The 19,353-nt window shown below is 40.9% G+C and overlaps 2 protein-coding genes across 2 annotated transcripts in view; both read left to right on the plus strand.

Annotated features, from left to right (window-relative positions):
• myo3a (myosin IIIA) overlaps window positions 1–5,255 on the plus strand; it is a 41,330-nt gene extending 36,075 nt beyond the window's left edge. Inside the window, exons 32-34 of the mRNA XM_041065965.1 lie at window positions 468–508; window positions 3,848–4,111; window positions 4,573–5,255. Coding sequence (XP_040921899.1) covers window positions 468–508; window positions 3,848–4,111; window positions 4,573–4,687 — 420 coding nt within the window. The 3' untranslated portion in view covers window positions 4,688–5,255. The remainder of the gene's footprint in view (window positions 1–467; window positions 509–3,847; window positions 4,112–4,572) is intronic.
• A 2,134-nt stretch (window positions 5,256–7,389) lies between these two features.
• Window positions 7,390–18,243, plus strand: gad2 (glutamate decarboxylase 2). Its single transcript, XM_041065966.1, has 16 exons — window positions 7,390–7,465; window positions 7,725–7,787; window positions 7,958–8,101; window positions 8,759–8,992; window positions 10,541–10,631; window positions 11,537–11,649; window positions 12,169–12,284; window positions 12,780–12,859; window positions 13,049–13,103; window positions 13,281–13,397; window positions 14,050–14,114; window positions 14,224–14,302; window positions 14,427–14,576; window positions 14,875–14,982; window positions 16,076–16,165; window positions 18,070–18,243. The coding sequence occupies exons 1-16, from the start codon at window positions 7,390–7,392 to the stop codon at window positions 18,241–18,243; spliced, it is 1,755 nt and encodes a 584-aa protein (XP_040921900.1).
• Window positions 18,244–19,353: the final 1,110 nt, after the last annotated feature.

Genomic DNA, 19,353 nt, shown 5'->3' on the forward strand with positions numbered 1-19,353 from the left:
TGTTTAATTGACCTAGTTATGTACTGTAGACATGATGCATCTAATCAATAATTCCATCAATAAATAATAAACACTTAGCATTTAGCATTTGGAAAAAGAGTAGCAACTTTTTAGAAAAACAATGATTGTACCATGTAAAAAAAAAAAAAAAGTTTTAAAACATGATTGAAGTGACTACTCCTTCATAAATCTGATCACATATATCAGAGAGAAATTCTCTGAAAATGTTTAAGGTGATTATATTTAAGATTTTAGAAATGTTATTTTGATTGAAAGGTGACTCACTAACAAAACACAAACATCTTCTGAAACAGGGGTTCCCAACATGGGGGTTACAACCCCTCAAAGACTGAGGTCATGGGAGCAAAAAGGGTTGGGAACCTCTGTTCTAAAGCCAATTTTTGTAAACACAGAGATTGGGCAGTGTTTGGCATATAGTGATCTGTCCTCTGTCTCTCTACCCTCAGCGGTCCGTCCAGGATGATAAACGCAAGCCCAGGAAAGAGGAGTAAGTGTCCCTTTCTTATCTTAGCCTGATTTTAACAATCTGCCACTACTGTTTTAAGAGGCTGGCCTGCTGCTTGCTGGTCCAGAGTAATGACTCTAGCCCAGTGCCAACATAAGGACAGTGTCTGGGCCCAAACTTAATGATCTGCAGCATTACACACATCCTAAGTGAAATTAATTAGACTAATCTTTCACCACAGATATATTCACCATATATGGTCAATGAAATTTTTAATGTTTCGTATGCTGCTATTTCAGTGTCAAAGTTTCAAAAAGATGTTTCATATAAATTGCTAAATTTTTTTGCAGATCAGATACTCCTTTTAAAAAAATGCAGCTAGAAAGTGTGTGTGTAGATGTTTATATTCATGCATATGTATGTGCCATAAAGGCCACGAGGTGAGAGTACCGCCCAGAGTGAGGGGGTGAAGATAGGCCGATAGGGCTGGCTGAACAAGCAGGGGGCAGGGTACTTTATCACAGCAGTCTGAAGAGACACACGCATACCTTGATACACACACACAGTCCAACACAGCGCTAAACATCAAGGGTAATAATTTGTTAGCAGATAAATAAGGCCAGCGATGGACAGGAGCAGTTTACATGCATCATTAAGGATGAGAAGGTCAGCAGGAAAGATAGCATCTCTGGCTAAAGCTGACAGCAGAGGAGGATGGGAGATGGGAAAACGTGGGTGGTAAGAGGAGTGAAAACTGGAGAGTAGACAGAGGTAATGATAGTAAATGGGAGTGAAGACATACAGACGGAGAATTGGGCAGGGAAGCAGTGATAGTGTGCCACAGATTTCTTTCAGAGCCAATAGCAAAGCTATGATCGTTTACATGTCTGTTTTGTACTCTCTCTCTCTGAAAGATGTAACAATAGTGATTCAACCTGCTGCCAGCGCATGAAGCTTTTTATATTTGCCATTTAAGGCACCATGCGTTGAAGTCATTCTAATAAAAATTCGACTGGAAGCAATGTCTTTTATGTTTCCAACAGCAGCTGCAGCACTTCGTTGGAAATAAGAAACAAGAACTGGGTAGTTAGCATGAGCAGTGACCCAGGCATGAACCAGCCCCACAACCAGCCCTGTTACAGCTTCTGTGTCAGGGCTGAACTGGTTCCCTGGTGGCCCAACCAAAGCTAGACAGACAAGAAAAAAGGGGCAACTACAGATTATGAAACTTTAAAAAAAAAAAAAAAAAAAAAAAAAAAAAGCTATAAAGCTAAAGTTTTATTAAAGCCATGCCGGTAGCATGGCTATAAGTGTCACTGTTGGCCACATGGATAAAGAAGTAACCTCTGATCCACCTCTGTGTATAAAAACAGCTGATAGAATTCTGTTATATGAGCCAGTGTCATCACTGTGTCAATCACATAATTCAGCCCGTGGCCCAGAGAACAGGGAGATAATTACAAATCAAGGAGAAATTTTCATCTCGGCCTCAGAATGGCACATTCATCATGATTCATCAGTGGGATGATTGTGTGTCCATCGAGCCTCTAAAACTGTGGTTATTTAAAGGGCAGGTCGAGCCTCAAACTCGTCCCAGTGTTGTGAGATCATGGGTTTACAGGCACAGTGCTGATGCATAAAGACACTGATTTCCAATAGCAGTTGTCACCATATGATAATGTGTGGGAATTATTGATCTCCACATGGAAATTGTCTTTTTCTCGCTCCTGTTCATATGGAGGTCAGAGTGGAGCTTTGGCTTCATAACAGCAGCCCTGAAGCTAAGAGGGAGGCTGTGTGGTGCGGATGGACGATTTATACAGTCTGGTGGGCAGACACTTGCAGGCTGAGGGCTTGACAATTATCCTCTTTTCCTCCTCTCCTCTAGGATGTGTCACTGTGCTGTTGGTCAGTTAATTGTCAAGCAGTGGAAGTGGACAAAAAAAGTGTCTCAAAACAAAACCCGTGACATTGATATGAATACATGAGGCCAAAACAAAAAAACTTATGAGGAAGTTAACCAACAAGACCACAGCCATTCAGGGAAAATGTACTGACTTTACATTTTGAAAGGGAAGTTGAGGATTTTCCCCCATTCGCTTCTTAGAGTCAGCTACTAAAGGAACTGCGTTTGAGAATACTAAAAACACAAGTTTCCCACTGTAGAGAGCACAAGGATCTCAAACAGTTGCTTGTGAAGAAAGGGAAACAGAAAAGAGTGAAAAGAGGAAGGTTCCTGAAAATATAAATCAAGATAAGGGTTTGTTTGTTTTTTGTTTTGTTTTTTTTAAATGGCAAAGAAGAGCTAAAAACCACCAACTGCTCCTCAGTGGTTTACAGAACAACTGAACAAGCAGGATTTATATAGGCCACACCTACTGAGGCAAGCAGCTGCAATCAAGACAACTGATCACAGGTGTGTCTTCTCTGAAAGTGAAGTTGAAAACTCATGAATGAAAAAGAAGAGTTTTAAATAATATTTCTAATATATCTTCAAAATTACCAAATGGTATCAGATGGTTAAAAACTCAGTTCCAGTTATTTTTCTTTTTTTTTTTTTAGATCAGGAAAGTTCCCACTTAAGTTCAACATCCAGTACATTTACATCTTTTTAACAGCAGTTTTGCCTCTTTTACGTTGACAGAATCTCCCAACATCTCTACAGAAAAAAAAACAACCTTTAAAAAACCTATAAAGAAACATAGGAAGAGTAGCCATAGAGTTCTGAGAGTCTGACATTCAGGTCCATTTATGTATTACTTCTGTAAAAAATCTACTAATTTTAAAGACACTGTACACAGGAAATGATATATATTTATCTCTCATAGTGGTTGTCATGTTTATAATAACTGTTTTGCATTCATTTATAAGGTTTTTTGTCTGGTTTTAGTCACCTTGAGGACACACCTGTGACTGATCAGGTCTTGATTACAGTCCTTTCCCTGCAGGACTGCATCAGGGATTTTGGAGGGAAAATCCTCCTTTGTCCTCTTTACGTCCAAAACCTCTATCTTTGTGTTTTTCAATTGAAGGACTTCTGCATTCTGTTCTCACCTGTTTTCCCCTCACACGTGATATCAATCCTCACATAAATGCAGAAAACAGCCAAAGCTTAATCTTTTCCAACTTATTTGTTCCAACTAATAATCTGAGCTCAGTTGTACCATGTTCAGTGTTTGTATTTGTGTGTGTGACAGGCTGTCCTATGGGGCATCTTTTGGTATTGTTAATGTGACAGTGGTTCACTCTGGCACTGGATGCAGACGTTACCCTGGACTAGATAAAGTTACAAAAATTGTGCAAAATCGAACATGTGGTCTGAAAGACTGATACTAAGTACTTCATCATAACGTCCATCCATCATTTCTGTTTGTGCTTTAGTCCGGGGAAGCTGCTGGACGTAGACGATCAGTACTACTGCGGCCTATCCACTAGCAGGTCTGAACCCTCCATGTCCACGGAGAAAACATCACCGGCCCACATGCCTGAGAGGAGGCGGTCCATGGACCGAAGACGGTCAGTGGACAGGAGACGGTCCATGGACAGGAGGCAGCCTGCGGAACAGAGGTTGGCCGCTTCCAGTAGACAGACCAGAGAGAGGGCCGTCACCGAACCAGAGCCTCCAAGACCTGCCAGAGACAACAGGTACATCATCTATGTCCTCATGCAGAAAGTGTTAGTTCTGTAAAGGTTGAAAATCAGTTGTGGGTCAGGTTACAGGTTACAGGTGATAGATTTAGCTGATTTAGTTGATTAGGAAATGTATCTACTTCACTTGAGAATGGCGATCACAAGACATTAGCATTTCACTGTCCAGTCAGTCAAAGGACAGAAAGTCCATGTATGAATTTCATCCATTTTCTTGTTCTGTCTGGCCATTGCCTCAGATAGCCTCACCCCATGCACATGATGAATGACTACTGACTCTGATAAACAATATGAAATCTTCCTCCTGAACATCGTTTCATCTCCTTTCTCATCCTCTGTTTCAAATCTTTCAAACCATCTCCACTTTTGTTTTTCCTTTTATTTTTTTTTTTTTCTTTTGGCTTTGTTTATTATCTTTGTGCTGAATTTCACTGCTCCCTCCCGTGTTGTGTTGACAGGCGCTCCGTTCCCAGAATGTCCTCCACAGAGAGTCGAACTGAGGAGAACCCGTACGACTACAGACATCTGCTGAGGAAGACCTCGCAGAGACGAAGACTCATCAAACAGTACTGAACCTTTTAGCCATTTCACACAATAACTTTCAAGATCTGGGGCATCGTGGCAATGTATTACAACACCATGGTATACGATGTGAGTATTCGATTCATCACAGCTTCTTTAAAAACCTTTGAAACAGTTTAGTTAGGTAAAATAAAAGGTACTAACTGCGCTGATATTAAGTCGCCACCATTCTAATTTAATGCAGCATAGACAGGATGAAGGTACGTGTAAATAATGAAATGCCATGCCCTTTAAACTCGCTGTAAATTAAGGTTTTATTTTTGTCATTTGTAAAGTAGACATTGCTACCTTTGCTTATTTTACTGTACCAGTTTCCTTTCAAAACATTTTTTTTTTTGGCCTGTCAAATATTGTGTGTGAGGTTGCGCATATCATCATATCCATTTAAACATCAGGTGTAATTTTTTTTAATGTCCATGGATCATGTAAATATGCAGGTCATGCTCTTACAGTTGACAACTTGGCAATTCAATCCGTTTGGCTGAATGCATCTTTGGAAAATCAGCTTCAGTGTTGTCATGTTGTAAGAAATGTACATTCTTTTCTCTGCTGCAATCATCTGGTTTGTTCATTTAAAAATAAAATATCTTCAAATTCCTTGCGATGTTTCATTTATTTTCCGTTTAAGCAAATCTGCCTCCCTGCAACATGGGGTTATTTTGAAGCGATACTATGCTGTGCATCCTCCTTAACTCATGTTCAAGTGCCCATTTCAGCTGGAAATGTTTCATTCTTGTAGATGAGTAAATAAAAATGTTCAAGATATCAGTGGGAGTAAATAGGAGTAGCTGTGTCGTGTTGATATCAAACCAGTCTGGCAGATTCCTCTTCATGTAGTCTTCCCTTTTCATACAGACGTGAACATTTCTGTGAGATTCAACCTCTGACCTTTTAATGTGACATTTTAAAGGAGAGAATTCCCACAGGGGGTGTTAGTGAATCCCCAACAACAGCCTGACCGCACACACTGGCACAAAAACTGCATACACAACCAAATATGTCCTGAATATAAAAAAATAACAGACAACAAGGAGAAAACAACCCGGATATATGCTCCAGTTTACCCATGACCCTGCATAGGGGAGCAGGTATAAACAATGGGAGGGTGGATAATATAGAAAGAAGGCACATCATTGCTGTTTTGCAAATTAAAAGAATTATAAAGTAATTATAAAAATGTATATTTTAAAGACTATAAACACCATAAACCACAGACAAACTGTAACTCCATAGATAAATATTACCAGGTCTTTGCCAAAGGGGTCAATTTATTTTAATCATTCTTTTTGGCATTAGATGGTTGTTGGTGATTGCTTCCATGAATCATAACAGATGTGGCTCGGTGTAGTTTTAATGCCTGTAGGCTCCTTCTGCTCTCAGTCATGGACAAACAGTAACAAAAAAAAAAAAAAAGAAAGAAAAAAAAAGAAAAACAGCGCAGAGGGTGACAGTGGTGGGTTGGTAAATTGTGATATGTAAGGAGTAATGTGCGCAATTAGGCTATGACACTATTTCGAGTTTTATGTTTTGTTTTATTTTGAATGTTTCTGTTACCATAGCCTATATGCAACAACTACAAGCTAAATTTATAATTAAGAAATGTGCAGAGTTAAGGAGCACAGCAGCGTTTGATTTTATTTATGGATGATTCTCGGTGAATAAAAAGATCCAAATAACTGGTGCAACAAAAATGAAAAACTATGGGAATTATTCTTCCTGAAACAAGCTCCAGTAAGTAAAAGATGCAGTGGGTAATAAAGTACTTTTGGAGGAACGCGCCCCAACACTGAGAAGCAGAGAGGAGGGACCCATGCGCACTTTGTGTATCTGAACCAAGTCTCCTCGCCGCCCCGCTGCTTTCTCCACCGGGGGCGGGTAATTAGAGTAGCCGGTCTCCAAGAAATAGGTCTGCGATTGCCGGGTAGATGAATAGTTGGCATTCACTGTCTGTATGGAGGGTGAGTTCGGCACGCAGGGGGACAAAATGCTGGGGATGTATATGGAGTCACGACGTACGACGCAACGCACTTCGTCATGACCTGAAGTGAATCACGATGGGATTTCTTTAGTGACGTGAAATTTAGGTTAGATGCAATTAGGCATGGCTTAGCCTACGTGCTGCATATTTACCAGCGGCTGTAGCTTATAGCTGCTTTTTTAAAACCACCTTTCATCACCTGCTGGTTTTGCGTTTCTCTTATTTTAATTTGAAATGTAGCGCGCCTTCACTGTAGATTTTTGCACCCTGAACTTGCTCAGACTATCTTGCAGTCTATACCTTTTTTCTTTTTCTTTTTTTTTTCCTATGAAGTGCGGAGAGTGGCTGCGCTTTGCGTGGAACAGAGTGCGCCGGTGGAGTCAAGCGGATTTCTGTCGGAAGACGCAGCTTCATGCTTCTTGCACCTGTGGACGCCTGCAAAAAAGAAAAACAAAAGAAAGAAAACCGAGGACGCTTTTCTGTGGTCATCTTTGTTTTTGTTTATTTATTTATTTTTCACGTACACGAGTCGTTTGATTGTTTAGGGGCTTTCCATCAGCATAAAGCGTCTGTCGGATGCACGGCTGGATTTTCAGCAGTCGGAGAGGTCTGGTCAGATTCAGCACCACATCAGCTTTGAACAGCTCCCGGTCGACGCGTGTGGATGGGCTCTGTCGGTCTCCGTGTCTCCTGCAGCTCCTAACTACCGGCAACAATGGCATCACACGGTTTTTGGTCTCTTGGCGGAGATAATGCGGGGGCCAATACCGGGAGTCAGAGCCCCAGTACGCGTGAGTGGCTTTTTGTCTTCAAACCACCCCTGATGGACCGGGCGCCGCACTAATTCCAGTGCACTGTCTCAAGCCAGTGCCGTGAATTTGGTGTCACTGCCACCGAATCACAACCAAACAGGCCTGCTGTATTTATAGTCGGTTTTTATACCCACCTCACAGGGCTGTTTTATTCCAAGTTGCATGGCGCTTTTGTTCCGGCTTCTATCTTAAAGTTGGACTATACAGCCGTATTTGATTTATCCCCTCTCTCTTCCAGCCAGAGCTTGGTGCCAAGCGGCGGCCCAGAAATTATCCGGAGGAATTGGATCGAAATTATGTGGTATGTTGGTTCACAGTGGAGGGAGTGAGGTGGCGGGCTGGGTGGGTGGAGGGGGTGGGGGACGCTATTTGGGCGACGTACCTGTTATTTCCATCATTATATTTACTACCCGGCCTTGTCATCAGAGTAATCAAAAAAAATAAGTCAGTGCTGTTTTGTGGTTTCGAAAGCGCTGCTCAATGTCGGGGAAGTGGAGAAACCCGCCGAGACGGCCGCCAAGCAGCCGCCCCAGACGGCTGCTGGCAACTGCGGCTGCAACAAATCCTGCAACTGCACCAAAGCTGCTGTGGTCTTCTCCGACCTCTATTCAACAGGTACAAAACCCCGTAGTAAAACTGGATTTAAAACACTGTCGGACTCCTGTCTCTGTCTCCATAAGTCAAAGCATGGCCTTGCATGAAATAGCTTCATTTGTTCAGGGTTTTAAAAAAATTACCTCAAAGAAGTTATTGTTTGCAGTATATTACTCTTCTTAAATAAAGCTGTCAGTTCGTGTATTGTGCAAATCTTTTTTCTTTAAATAATATTGAATGCAATAGTATTAAATGTCTTTCATTCCTATGAGCAATAAAATACAATTTATATACGGAAAATGAAATAGGTACCTCACAGAGCACACGGCTGTTTGGAAGAAATAAAGAATTTTCTAGATTTAATGTCTACACCATTCAGTGATGTTCTGTTTGAATATTTTTTGCAGAGGTCACCTTCAGCCAAATGTGATCTGTTGAGCTTCTTAGGGGAAAATGCCTAAGCTGTTGAAAAAAACTAAAAAAAAATAAAAAATGTTCTGGTTATTCATAGATCTGTGGGCCTTTAGTATAATTTCTCACAAAATTCGACTTGTGGTCCCATTTTAAAGGCCTACAAATGTGCAATTCAGCGGTGCATGAAAACATCTTTGTGTTCATTCCCACAGACACAATCAGTCCAGAAACAAATCACAAAATGATTCCGTTTTTGTTTCGCAGACCTTTTACCTGCCATGGACGGAGACACCAAAACAATGACCTTCCTGCAGGAAGTTGTGGATATTTTACTGGCCTACATCGTGGAGTCTTTCGACCGGGAAACGAAAGTGATTGATTTCCACTACCCGAACGAGCTGCTTCAGATGAACAACTGGGAGCTGCAGGGCGAGCCGGCGACTCTGGATGATATCTTGATCAGCTGTCGCGCTACTCTGAAATACGCCATCAAGACAGGTAGGCCTGGGTTTGAATTTCGGATGGAAGTTATAGGTATTTTTTTTATAACTTGCAAAATACACGAAAATAAATTTCAGTGTGGCATGTCAGAAAATGTGTTCCCCCCCCCTTTTTTTTCCAAATCTGCATCCTTTAGGCCTTAAATCCGGCCTGCTGTGTGAAATATATCTCAGTAATAATTATGCCACAGAAAATCCTCTAACAGCATAACAAATAACTGTGCCCTACATTTCTACGCGTTTTTTTTTCTTTTGGCGCGTCATCTCACGCCATCCTCACCTTAACCCAAACCAAAACGGCCTTAAATGCGTAAACATGACACGTGAAACGTTCTGAAATTAACCTGCCGTTTATACCCAATCCCATTAGATTACGTCAAACTGGCAAATCCAAAAGTCACCATGAGTTATGAGTGAAGTCATAAAAGATTTTTAGGTGAATACTTTTGGCATTTTATAGAGGGATAAATCATCCAGAATTACACATGTTGAAGACAGAATAAAACAAAGACACTAACAGAAAATGGTCTGCTTTAAAATAAATAAATAAATAAGGGGGGTGGGGGGGATTTTTATTTTCCTCCTCCTGACCATCAGACCAGTAAATGCGGTGACGCAGTAAATCTGGTTCACCAAGTAGGAGATAATAGGCTAATAACCAGGCTTCATGGGTCCATTACTCTCTCCTGACTGACACAGGCAGGAGGAAATTTACAGCAGCAGCTCAGAACAGATATTACCACCCAACAAAAACCCAAACAAGACTGCTGATCTTTTTGGAAACATTTTCCCTTAACCTTCATAATTTAGCATTTATTAGTAGTTTATTAACATTTAGTAAATGTCTGTAACACACTATAGTGTAGCTGTACGCAGATGTAAGGACATTTGACTGTTTATTAGTGTACAGTATTTATTTAGTATTTGTAACTTTTCCTATGAAGACATATTCCATATTTTTATCTGTGTTTTACTACATTTTTTATTCATAAGGTTTATACACCAACACAGGGGAAGTAAAATATACTATATATAATGAAATATATTACCAGTTGTATCTGCATTATGGTGTGTGACAGCCTATTTGTTAAAGGTTTATATACAGTTGCTAAATGTTAAATATGGGAGGCTTAAAGTAAAATGTTGTATGTTTATAATGTAAAATAAATGAGAAATTTAACGGTGTCTGACATAGGCAACCATCATGAATCCTCTGACAGCACCTATTTTAGAAAAACATAAAGCCTCCATATTTAATCTACTTCAGAAGCTCCTCTGCCTGTATTATAAAACAAAGGAAAACTGAATTTGGGAATGTTTACCCTCCACTAAATTACTTTTTTTTTGAAGATGATTTAAAACGTCACTGCAGCTGCATTTCTAACCTTCAATTAAAGTGTTTTGAAGATGACAGTTTCTGTGCCTTTTGCACAAACTCAGCAGAAACACACAAAAAGCATATTTCAGTTTTTCCTGACACCAGATAAAACACCCACACCTCACACCCTTCCCCTCTACTTTTCCCTTTTTGCTCCTTTCCATTCAGCCCACCCCAGGTACTTCAATCAGCTCTCTACAGGATTAGACATGGTTGGACTGGCAGCCGATTGGCTAACATCCACAGCCAACACCAATATGTAAGTATGCTGCCTGCTTCATCATGATTTTAAATGATAATGACAATGAATTCCATTTCCGGTCCATCCGTGCACATTCTGGTCTGTGTCTGCACCGGCTGATAGCGGCTTTTTTTTTCCACTCAATCATAGCAAATGAAAAGGGTGAAATGAAAGGCAGACCCCCCTCCGCCCCTTTTACTCCCCCACCGCACCCCTCCCACCTCTGCCTTTTATCCCTCCCCCTCACCTCCGATCCCCATGGGGATTCAAGGGGAGAAAATTAGCTCTGAAATTAAATTCAGACTAATCTGCAGCTAATTTCGGTGTGTGTTTTTGGGGTGATAAACTCAGCAAGCGCCAGCCTTGGCAACTGTGAGACACTGAAATATAAACCTCATGTTGACACTTGGGTTTTTTTAAATTACTGCTGCTGATACACCATGTACTAATAGAAAAATATATCTGGAAGCACATACTGGAAATTTACTTTTTAATGCAGCAGAGATGATGAAAATGTGACACTTCTCTATAACAGAGAGAATATTTGAATCCATGAAATGTAGCCGAGGATGTGGAAGAAGACATTTAAATCTTCAGAAAACACTTATTCACTTGTATTAGGTTTTTGTGTGCATGCTGGTACATTTTGCTCAGAAGCATCAGTGCTATTCAAAATCTTGTTGCCCCTTCAGAAATCACCAATTATTTCACATTTTTGGTACAGAAAATATTTTTCAATCCTTCCAGAATCCTTTTTTTATCTACCTCTGCAGGAGCCACCAATTTCAACTCTAAATATGTCCTGAAACACCCAAACTGCAGGGGTGGAGAAAAAAAATGTCACTTTACTGGCTATTTTTCGGTGATGAGTCATGGCGCATTTTGTGTAACCAGCACCATGTGATGTCCCTTGTGTAACGCAGGTTCACCTATGAGGTGGCTCCTGTCTTTGTGCTGCTGGAGTACGTCACTCTGAAGAAAATGAGGGAAATCATTGGCTGGCCGGACGGGCGAGGAGATGGCATTTTCTCTCCTGGTATGTGTTTGTATGAAAAGGCGTCGCCAATCCCACCACCCCTCTGTTTGACTGAAAATGGACCTGCCCGTGTGAGAGAGAGCATGTGTGCTGTAAAATGTGTCAATTTGCATTTTGATGAAATAAATGGAAGTCATTTCAAAGCCAATTAACATAAAATAATTTTCTTTTTTCCAACTTAAGCCCCCACCCAGCCAACCCCCAGTCTTTAATTTCTCTCATGCATTTCTGGTTGTCACATGATGACGACCAGTCATTGGAGAATTTAATGACAGGCTGTGATTAGCTGTGACATTGTGGAAAGTGAGCGGTGATTTTGGATGCTGTGTCATCTCATGATATGCTGTAAACCAAAGTTTTTGTTGTTGTTGTTGTTGTTTCCGTGCATGTTCAAACTCCGCTTCGCTTTGTGTCAGCTGAAAACCCTGCATCACTCCCATGAGAGTTTTAGTTGAGGCTGTGATGTGGGCTGACATTGACTGACTGGCCATTAGTCACTGAGCCCTGTCTGTCCTCTAGGTGGTGCTATTTCTAATATGTATGCCATGCTGTTGGCCCGCTTCAAGATGTTCCCTGAAGTGAAGGAGAAAGGAATGTCATCTGTTCCCAGACTGGTGGCCTTCACGTCCGAACATGTAAGCATCTGTGCTTCAGTTCAGCTGATGAATATTTCCATGCCATTGCCAATGTGTGTCTTAATGGATCAAATAGTGAACACTGAATTGTATTTGAACAGTTTCATGAAATCAAATGTCAAAAATCTTCTTCTCCAGTTCAAGGATAGCAGGACATGGCATGTACACCTGCTGTGGCTGTGCTTGATATGTTTTTTTTTTAAAGTGACTTTCACTGCACTGGTGCTGATATAAACCTGACATTATGTGTGTCAGACGCAGAAGGACACAAGGTGACTGGTGTGTCTGTCACATTATATGTCACCTCCTTCATCTTTAAAGGGCATTTGAAAGATGCAGCGACCAAAGCCATCAAATAACACACAAACCATTCGTTATTATTATTCATACTATTACATTTTTCTAGATTTTCTTCCCCCCTCTTGTGATCCGGCGTGGTACAGATGTTTAAACGTAATCTGTCTTTCTTTTTCTTTTTTTCTTGTTATCTTTCAGAGCCATTTTTCAATCAAAAAAGGTGCAGCAGCTCTTGGCATTGGGACTGAAAGTGTGATCTGCATCAAAGCAGATGAAAGGTAAACTGAGCTGTTTAAATGAAAGCTAAAATAATAGACGTCAACATATGAATTCCAGTGGTGGAAAGTACATTAACTGAAGTGAATGATTACTTGTAATGGAGTAGTAATAAAGCATCTTCTTTAACACTGCTGAATTCACAAACAACTCAAGAAGCAGAGGCTAAAGACTGATTTTCGTTTATGCAGTGGGAAACTGATCCCAGCTGACCTTGAGAGGAGGATACTGGAGGCGAAACAGAAGGTGATGTGATACACATTTATAACACAGACAGATATTACTTCATACAGCACTGATTTTATGGTATTCAGTGGAGTGAAACCACGGTGATGATGAGGGAATTGGGAAACATATTTGCATTGTAATAACTGCATCAGTAGATGCTTTATGTGCGGTCTCTTCCTGTGTGTGCCTGTGCAGGGCTTTGTGCCTTTCTTTGTGAGTGCAACTGCTGGAACAACAGTGTACGGAGCCTTTGACCCTCTCATCCCCATTTCTGACATCTGCAAAAAGTACAACATCTGGATGCATGTGGACGTGAGTAACACAACTTTAAATTTAGACACTGAAAAACGTCTGCATAAACATGTCCCGTTGCCTGCTTTAAAATATTATTATCTCATGCACATGTGATGCACAGTATATCACCACAGGAGGGATTTTAGTGAAGGAAAACACAGAAATGCAGAGCTCACCAGTGAGTCTGACAAATCTATTATGTCTGTCTCGTCTCTAACTGCTTTCGGTTGACCCAGATAGGAGCTAGCCATTTCCTATCTAACACTGGAGATTAGAAAAACTGGAACAGAGGCTGTAAATCATCTCCTCCCCTGACTTTGCCATCATGGCCTCTCTCGCTGAAGGAGCTCTATCTGTTAATGAAGGTGATTTAGTCCTGACAGGGGGGGGACACATCTATTAAGAGACATAGACGGCCTTGTCTATCATTCCTCAACTAGCTGAGATGGAGAAAAAAAACACATCTGTATTTTGACAGATGACAGTGGCACCAGTGTTTCAAATGAAGATGCTGACATTAGCCGATCTTTGGACTTTTTACTTATTCCACTGTGTTTTATGTTTTAGTTCTGACTAAGGGACTAAGCAAGACAAGACTTTAATAAAAGGTTGCCAAATGTGCAAACTGACCCCTGCCCAAGACCATGTTTCTGTCTGTCTGTCCTGTTAGGGTGCTTGGGGAGGAAGTCTTCTCATGTCCAGGAGACACAGGTGGAAACTGGATGGAGTTGAGAGGCAAGTGGCTCTTTTTCTTTTTTCTGGACAGACACAAACTGGCAAGCGTAAGAAGCTAATGAGGGTTTGAGATGATGATTAATGGTGGGTGTTTTTTTGTTAACTGCAGAGCCAACTCAGTTACATGGAACCCACACAAAATGATGTCAGTCCCTCTGCAGTGTTCTGCCCTGCTGGTCAGAGAGGAGGTAGGCCGCATCCCATTAAACAACATTCATAATCACATACAGTGCAGTGTGCTTTTCGTTTTATTGAGGTAATTTACGGTTTGTTATTTCAGCTGTAAGCATTCTGAATCTCATCCTTCGCCAGGGTTTGATGCAGAACTGCAACCAGATGCACGCCTGCTACCTGTTCCAGCAGGACAAACACTACGACCTTTCCTATGACACCGGAGACAAAGCTCTGCAGTGTGGACGCCATGTGGACATCTTCAAGCTGTGGCTCATGTGGAGGGCCAAGGTAAGGACAAGTGAATGTGAGACTTTGTTGTCATTGCTTGTTGCTTGCTTTGCTAATTTTTTAACCTTGTTTGGACATGGAGAAAATCTGATTTTTAACATCTGTATATTAGGTTTATTTTTTTATTTATTTTATATTACATGTCAAAACTCAGAAAGCAGATAGAACCTCATAACTCCAAGGGCACAAGTTGCTCGAATGCCTTCAGCTTTTTAATATAAGCAATTTATTTATTTATTAGGTAAAATCCGTGATTCAAGCGAACAGATTGAACAGGTGCGAATCATTTCTTTGACAGGGCACCATTGGGTTTGAGGCTCAGATTGACAAGTGTCTGGAGCTGTCGGAGTACCTCTACAACAAGATCAAAGACCGAGAAGGATACGAGATGGTCTTTGATGGGAAGGTATGTTCATATTTAACTTTCTGTCTCTCCACGAGATTAATTCAACCACGGCCATACAATCAGGGAAACGTGGCTAACATTGGTCCATGTTGCTCCTTTTACCTCAATGTATTCAGTATCATTATAGGTGACTTGATTGACATGCAGTGTGCTCTTGCTTTGTGTTGGATGAATGCCATTTTTACCTCTAGCTGCCAGTATAATGTGCTGCTATTATGTTTAATGAATAGCATAACGGTCTGTAATTGCTCATCTGCATATGAATAGCACAGTGTCTGAAATATCCGCTACCAAGCAGAACTACAACAACAAAAACATATGTGGGTACGAGGTGGGTTATTAAGCTAAAAACTCTTTTATAAAAGGAGAGCCATTTATATAGTGAACGTTCTTTAATGTTTTGAGGCCCATTGTTTCCCTGCTGAGCTACAAGAGCATCATAACCCAGAGACTGATGGAAAAAAAAAACCCGTCCTCTGGGCATCAGTCCAGGTGTTCACTTGTCTGTGCCTCCCATTAAGCCTTTACATCCATCTGATGTTGAATATAGTACCACCAAACCAGTCCAGCTGTATAAATGAGGCTGGTGTGCATTGCTAGTCAGCTGTTGGTAATGAATGCCTTTCCACTGGCAGGCAGGCGTCTCCAGCTCGGCTTCAGATGCCAAAAAAAAAGGGAGTTGTGAGGTGCTTTCAGACACAGAGAGAGTATATGAGAAGGAGGCAGGCTACCTGTCTGATGCTAAGAACACCTCATGGATTTTCCTTTTTGAGATGTGAATTGTCATTTTCAATCAAAACCTGCTCTGGCTTGGTGAAATGAATGGGCTGCTGCTACTTTCAGGAGAGGTTGACTTTAAATTTCTTTAAATTTCTTGGCTGTGTGTGCAGGTATATGTATGCACTGCATCCATTGCACGAAGGCAGATTACATTTCAACAGCAGAATTCTTTAAAAACAACACAATAATCCCATCATGATCTGAAGTCTGTAACATTAAATCATTTCCTTGCCCTACATGTGCACGTTTTTGATGTTTGTGTCACTCCGGCAGTGTATTCCTGTCATCTCTTGTCGACTGTGCATTTCCACAGCCTCAGCACACCAATGTCTGCTTCTGGTACCTCCCTCCTGGGATCCGCTACATGGAGGACAAAGAGGAGCGAAAGAAACACTTGCACAAGGTGGGTGAGAGGAGATAAGAAGACTGACTGCAGTATCTGCCAAATACACCTTTCATGTGTCCTACGAGCTTTTCATTACTATCCAGCTTGACCATTACATGTCCTCCTCATTAGGGACAACATAGATGTTCCCTTACACTCAGGATATAAAAAAAATACTTTGCAATGCACATGAAAAATGGTTTAGAAATATGTGACAATTTTAAAATAGGACAGACTGCCACAGAGGAAGGACATCATATGCCAGACTTTGAGGGAGTGAGGCTATTCAGTTAGCTAAAGTGACGGCCATTCAGAGGGGCCCACAGCAGCAGGGGCCTACTAATTGACAATTAGGACAAACAGATGGTGTACGTGCCAGCCATACAGAGAGCTCTCCCCTCTCCGTTTTTCTCTGTAAAACCATCAACCATAAATCGTTACCATCTTTGTCGTAATTCATCAGATGGAGAGGTTTCCTTTTGTTTTTCAGAGTTTGATTGAAAGAGCGCTGTCGTCATGCTTCACCGGCATGGCTGTTTGGCCAGCTTGTTCTTTTCCACAGGCTCTGACATTGAGATTGAGGGGGGGGTGATGCAATGTTGCCTTATTAGCTCTTTGAGGAAAAAGTCCGAACTGAAGGAGCTTTCCTCACTTCCCACTTGCCTGAATGACTATTTCCAAAGAAGAACTGGAAAACTGTCAAAAAGACTGATTTGACGGAAATCTGCTGATTGATTATTTTACAGAAACCGCAGGGCTGCCAGCTGCAGCAGGACACCTGCAAGAGATTAAGACAAAATGACTGATTATGTGATGAGAACTGTAGAGCGCTATCCACAGCACTGCAGCATCTACTGTATATAAGCTCTTGTGCATGACTAACTACTGAGACTGAACCCAGCTTCTATTCCTTGAGGATTTTTTTCAAAGTTTCTCCAGTTTTTACAACTTATTACCCCACATTTATTAAAATTACTACTAGATTATGTTGAACCTTGAGGTTATTTGAGTCAGAGTTAAGTTTAGCCCTTAAGCCAAAGCTGCAGCAAAGTGTCATCTTAAATTACTGAATCTTATGTGCATATACCAAAGTTGGTTATGGGTCACAATACTACACCAAGTGTGGTGGTTTCAAATTTCTAACTGGCTTTTTTAAAGATCCTACAACATTCACAAAAATAACACACCCTAGCCCTGAAAGGATCTTTCAAAGACACTTATTTTGAAATATTTTTCCTCATTAAAATGTCAGAAGAAGTTGGTGTTGGTCCAAACAAGGAGTGTGAGACTCAAACACCTCACCACAGCACAGAGTCCACACCACTGTCAGGACTCTGCTGAGCACCAAATAAATGACTGTCACTGCTTTGCTCCCCGAAGCAGCAGCAGTCAGACCTGTGTGCACCCGGCTGGTGTCTGACTACATAGACCTGAGTAATCTGAGGGGACGATGTGTTGTGTTTTGTTGCTGAAAAAGAAAATAAAAAAGGAAATACGGATATTTTTCTAGAACTAGAAGCTCAAAAGAATGAGCAGAGTGAACCGGTATTTGACTTTTAAGCAGGGAGACAGTGAACGTGGAATGACGTGGTCATAGCGTGCTCGCTAAATCAACTTCAATTGTACCCACAAAACTAACACACATTCATAAAAAAGTCAAGCAAGTAAAGATAATCAAAGCCAGAATTGAAGTCACAATTTTGAAGGTTCCGACACAAAAAAACTGTTTCTCATTTCCTCATTTGCAGGTTCATTCCATCATAAGCGATCTAATTTAGAATCATCTTCTCAAATGAACCAACCTAAAGGAAGGATATTATTTCTCTCCAGATTTAGAATAAACACCTTTAATGTGTGATTGTTTTCCCCCTGTTCTCCTCTGGGGCAACATTCATTCATGCTGAATGCATTGGATCTTTCAGGTGGCCCCGGTGATTAAAGCCAGGATGATGGAGTACGGGACAACCATGGTCAGCTACCAACCACAAGGGGACAAGGTCAACTTTTTCCGCATGGTGATCTCAAATCCCGCTGCTACCTTCGAGGACATCGACTTTCTTATTGAGGAGATTGAACGACTCGGCCAAGATCTATAAGACTCATCTCATCAAGTCCTCCTGTACTTTTCCCCTTGACGGATGAATTGTTTGTCGTGAATGTACTGGTAAACTTTTTCTTTTCTCTCTCTTTCCTCCAAAGTCATATATTTAAGAGTATATTTGAGAAAAACTACAGATATATCCATATATTATGTATTGTAGCTTTGCCGTGGACTGACTTGGTCCAAAGCTATGTAAAAGTGCTTCTGTCTGCTTTTCCTATAGTGTAGTAGATCCCAGAGTAGTGTAAGTGATGTAACTTTATATGTACTTTTTGTGATATCAAATGCTTGTGCAATAGGTCGATGAAGAAGAGTTTATTTTTGAATCATTTCTCATTTGCTGAGTATCTTGTTAAGTGCCAAACGTGGTTGTGTTCTACTGTAACTTTGAATTTTAAACTCCTGGTTTAAAACTAAAAAAAAAAAAAAGCACTTCACCTTACCTCAGCTTAATCAACTGCCTTTACATCTGCACATAGTCCTTCAAGCAGTGATTCTGGACAAATTCTCTTGACTGGTGATGTATAGCGTATAGTATACCAGCACATGTTAAAAAAGTATCCCAACGGGAGCAGGCTGTTGTGTGGATCTGGAAATATTTGTAAGAAAAGAAGCTAAGGAAGATGTTTCCATTAGAAGCAGACAACAGCGAAGTCAATTCAGAGCATTTATGGAGGCATGTTGGTCTGTCGTGCATCACCTCAGCCTCTGACAGGCTTGTTAACCCATTGTTTGTCACCAGCTATGTGCAGATATCAAAATGTGCACCATTTCCAACCAGGCTGTGTATTTAGCTGTGCTGAGTTGCTTTACATGTCACAATGATCTAAAATGAGAATAATCAGCATGAAGTTATGATCCTTAAGATTTTCTTCATATCAACCTCCATTTTTACTGCATTGTACTACTACCACAGACACACACACAACAGACAAAATAAGACAAAAGATGCTGCATGCAATCTTTTCATCTGATCTATTCTGACTATTCTGAAATGGAAATCTTTGACCTTAAAGGACATTTAAAGTTACGGTCAGTAACCACAATTCAACCAGGACTGAAATCTTAAGGATTATAACTTCCTCTCATCTGCAGTACATAGTTA

Source organism: Toxotes jaculatrix, chromosome 20, assembly GCF_017976425.1.
Source record: "Toxotes jaculatrix isolate fToxJac2 chromosome 20, fToxJac2.pri, whole genome shotgun sequence".
NCBI classification, from domain to species: Eukaryota; Metazoa; Chordata; class Actinopteri; family Toxotidae; genus Toxotes; species Toxotes jaculatrix.

Excerpts from the sequence above, each read along its gene's own strand:
- gad2 (XM_041065966.1), top strand. The coding sequence starts at position 7,390 with ATGGCATCACACGGTTTTTGGTCTCTTGGCGGAGATAATGCGGGGGCC. Across the intron at positions 13,104-13,280 it reads TACTGGAGGCGAAACAGAAG|GGCTTTGTGCCTTTCTTTGT; the intron begins GTGATGTGATAC and ends GTGCCTGTGCAG. Across the intron at positions 14,983-16,075 it reads AGATGGTCTTTGATGGGAAG|CCTCAGCACACCAATGTCTG; the intron begins GTATGTTCATAT and ends GCATTTCCACAG.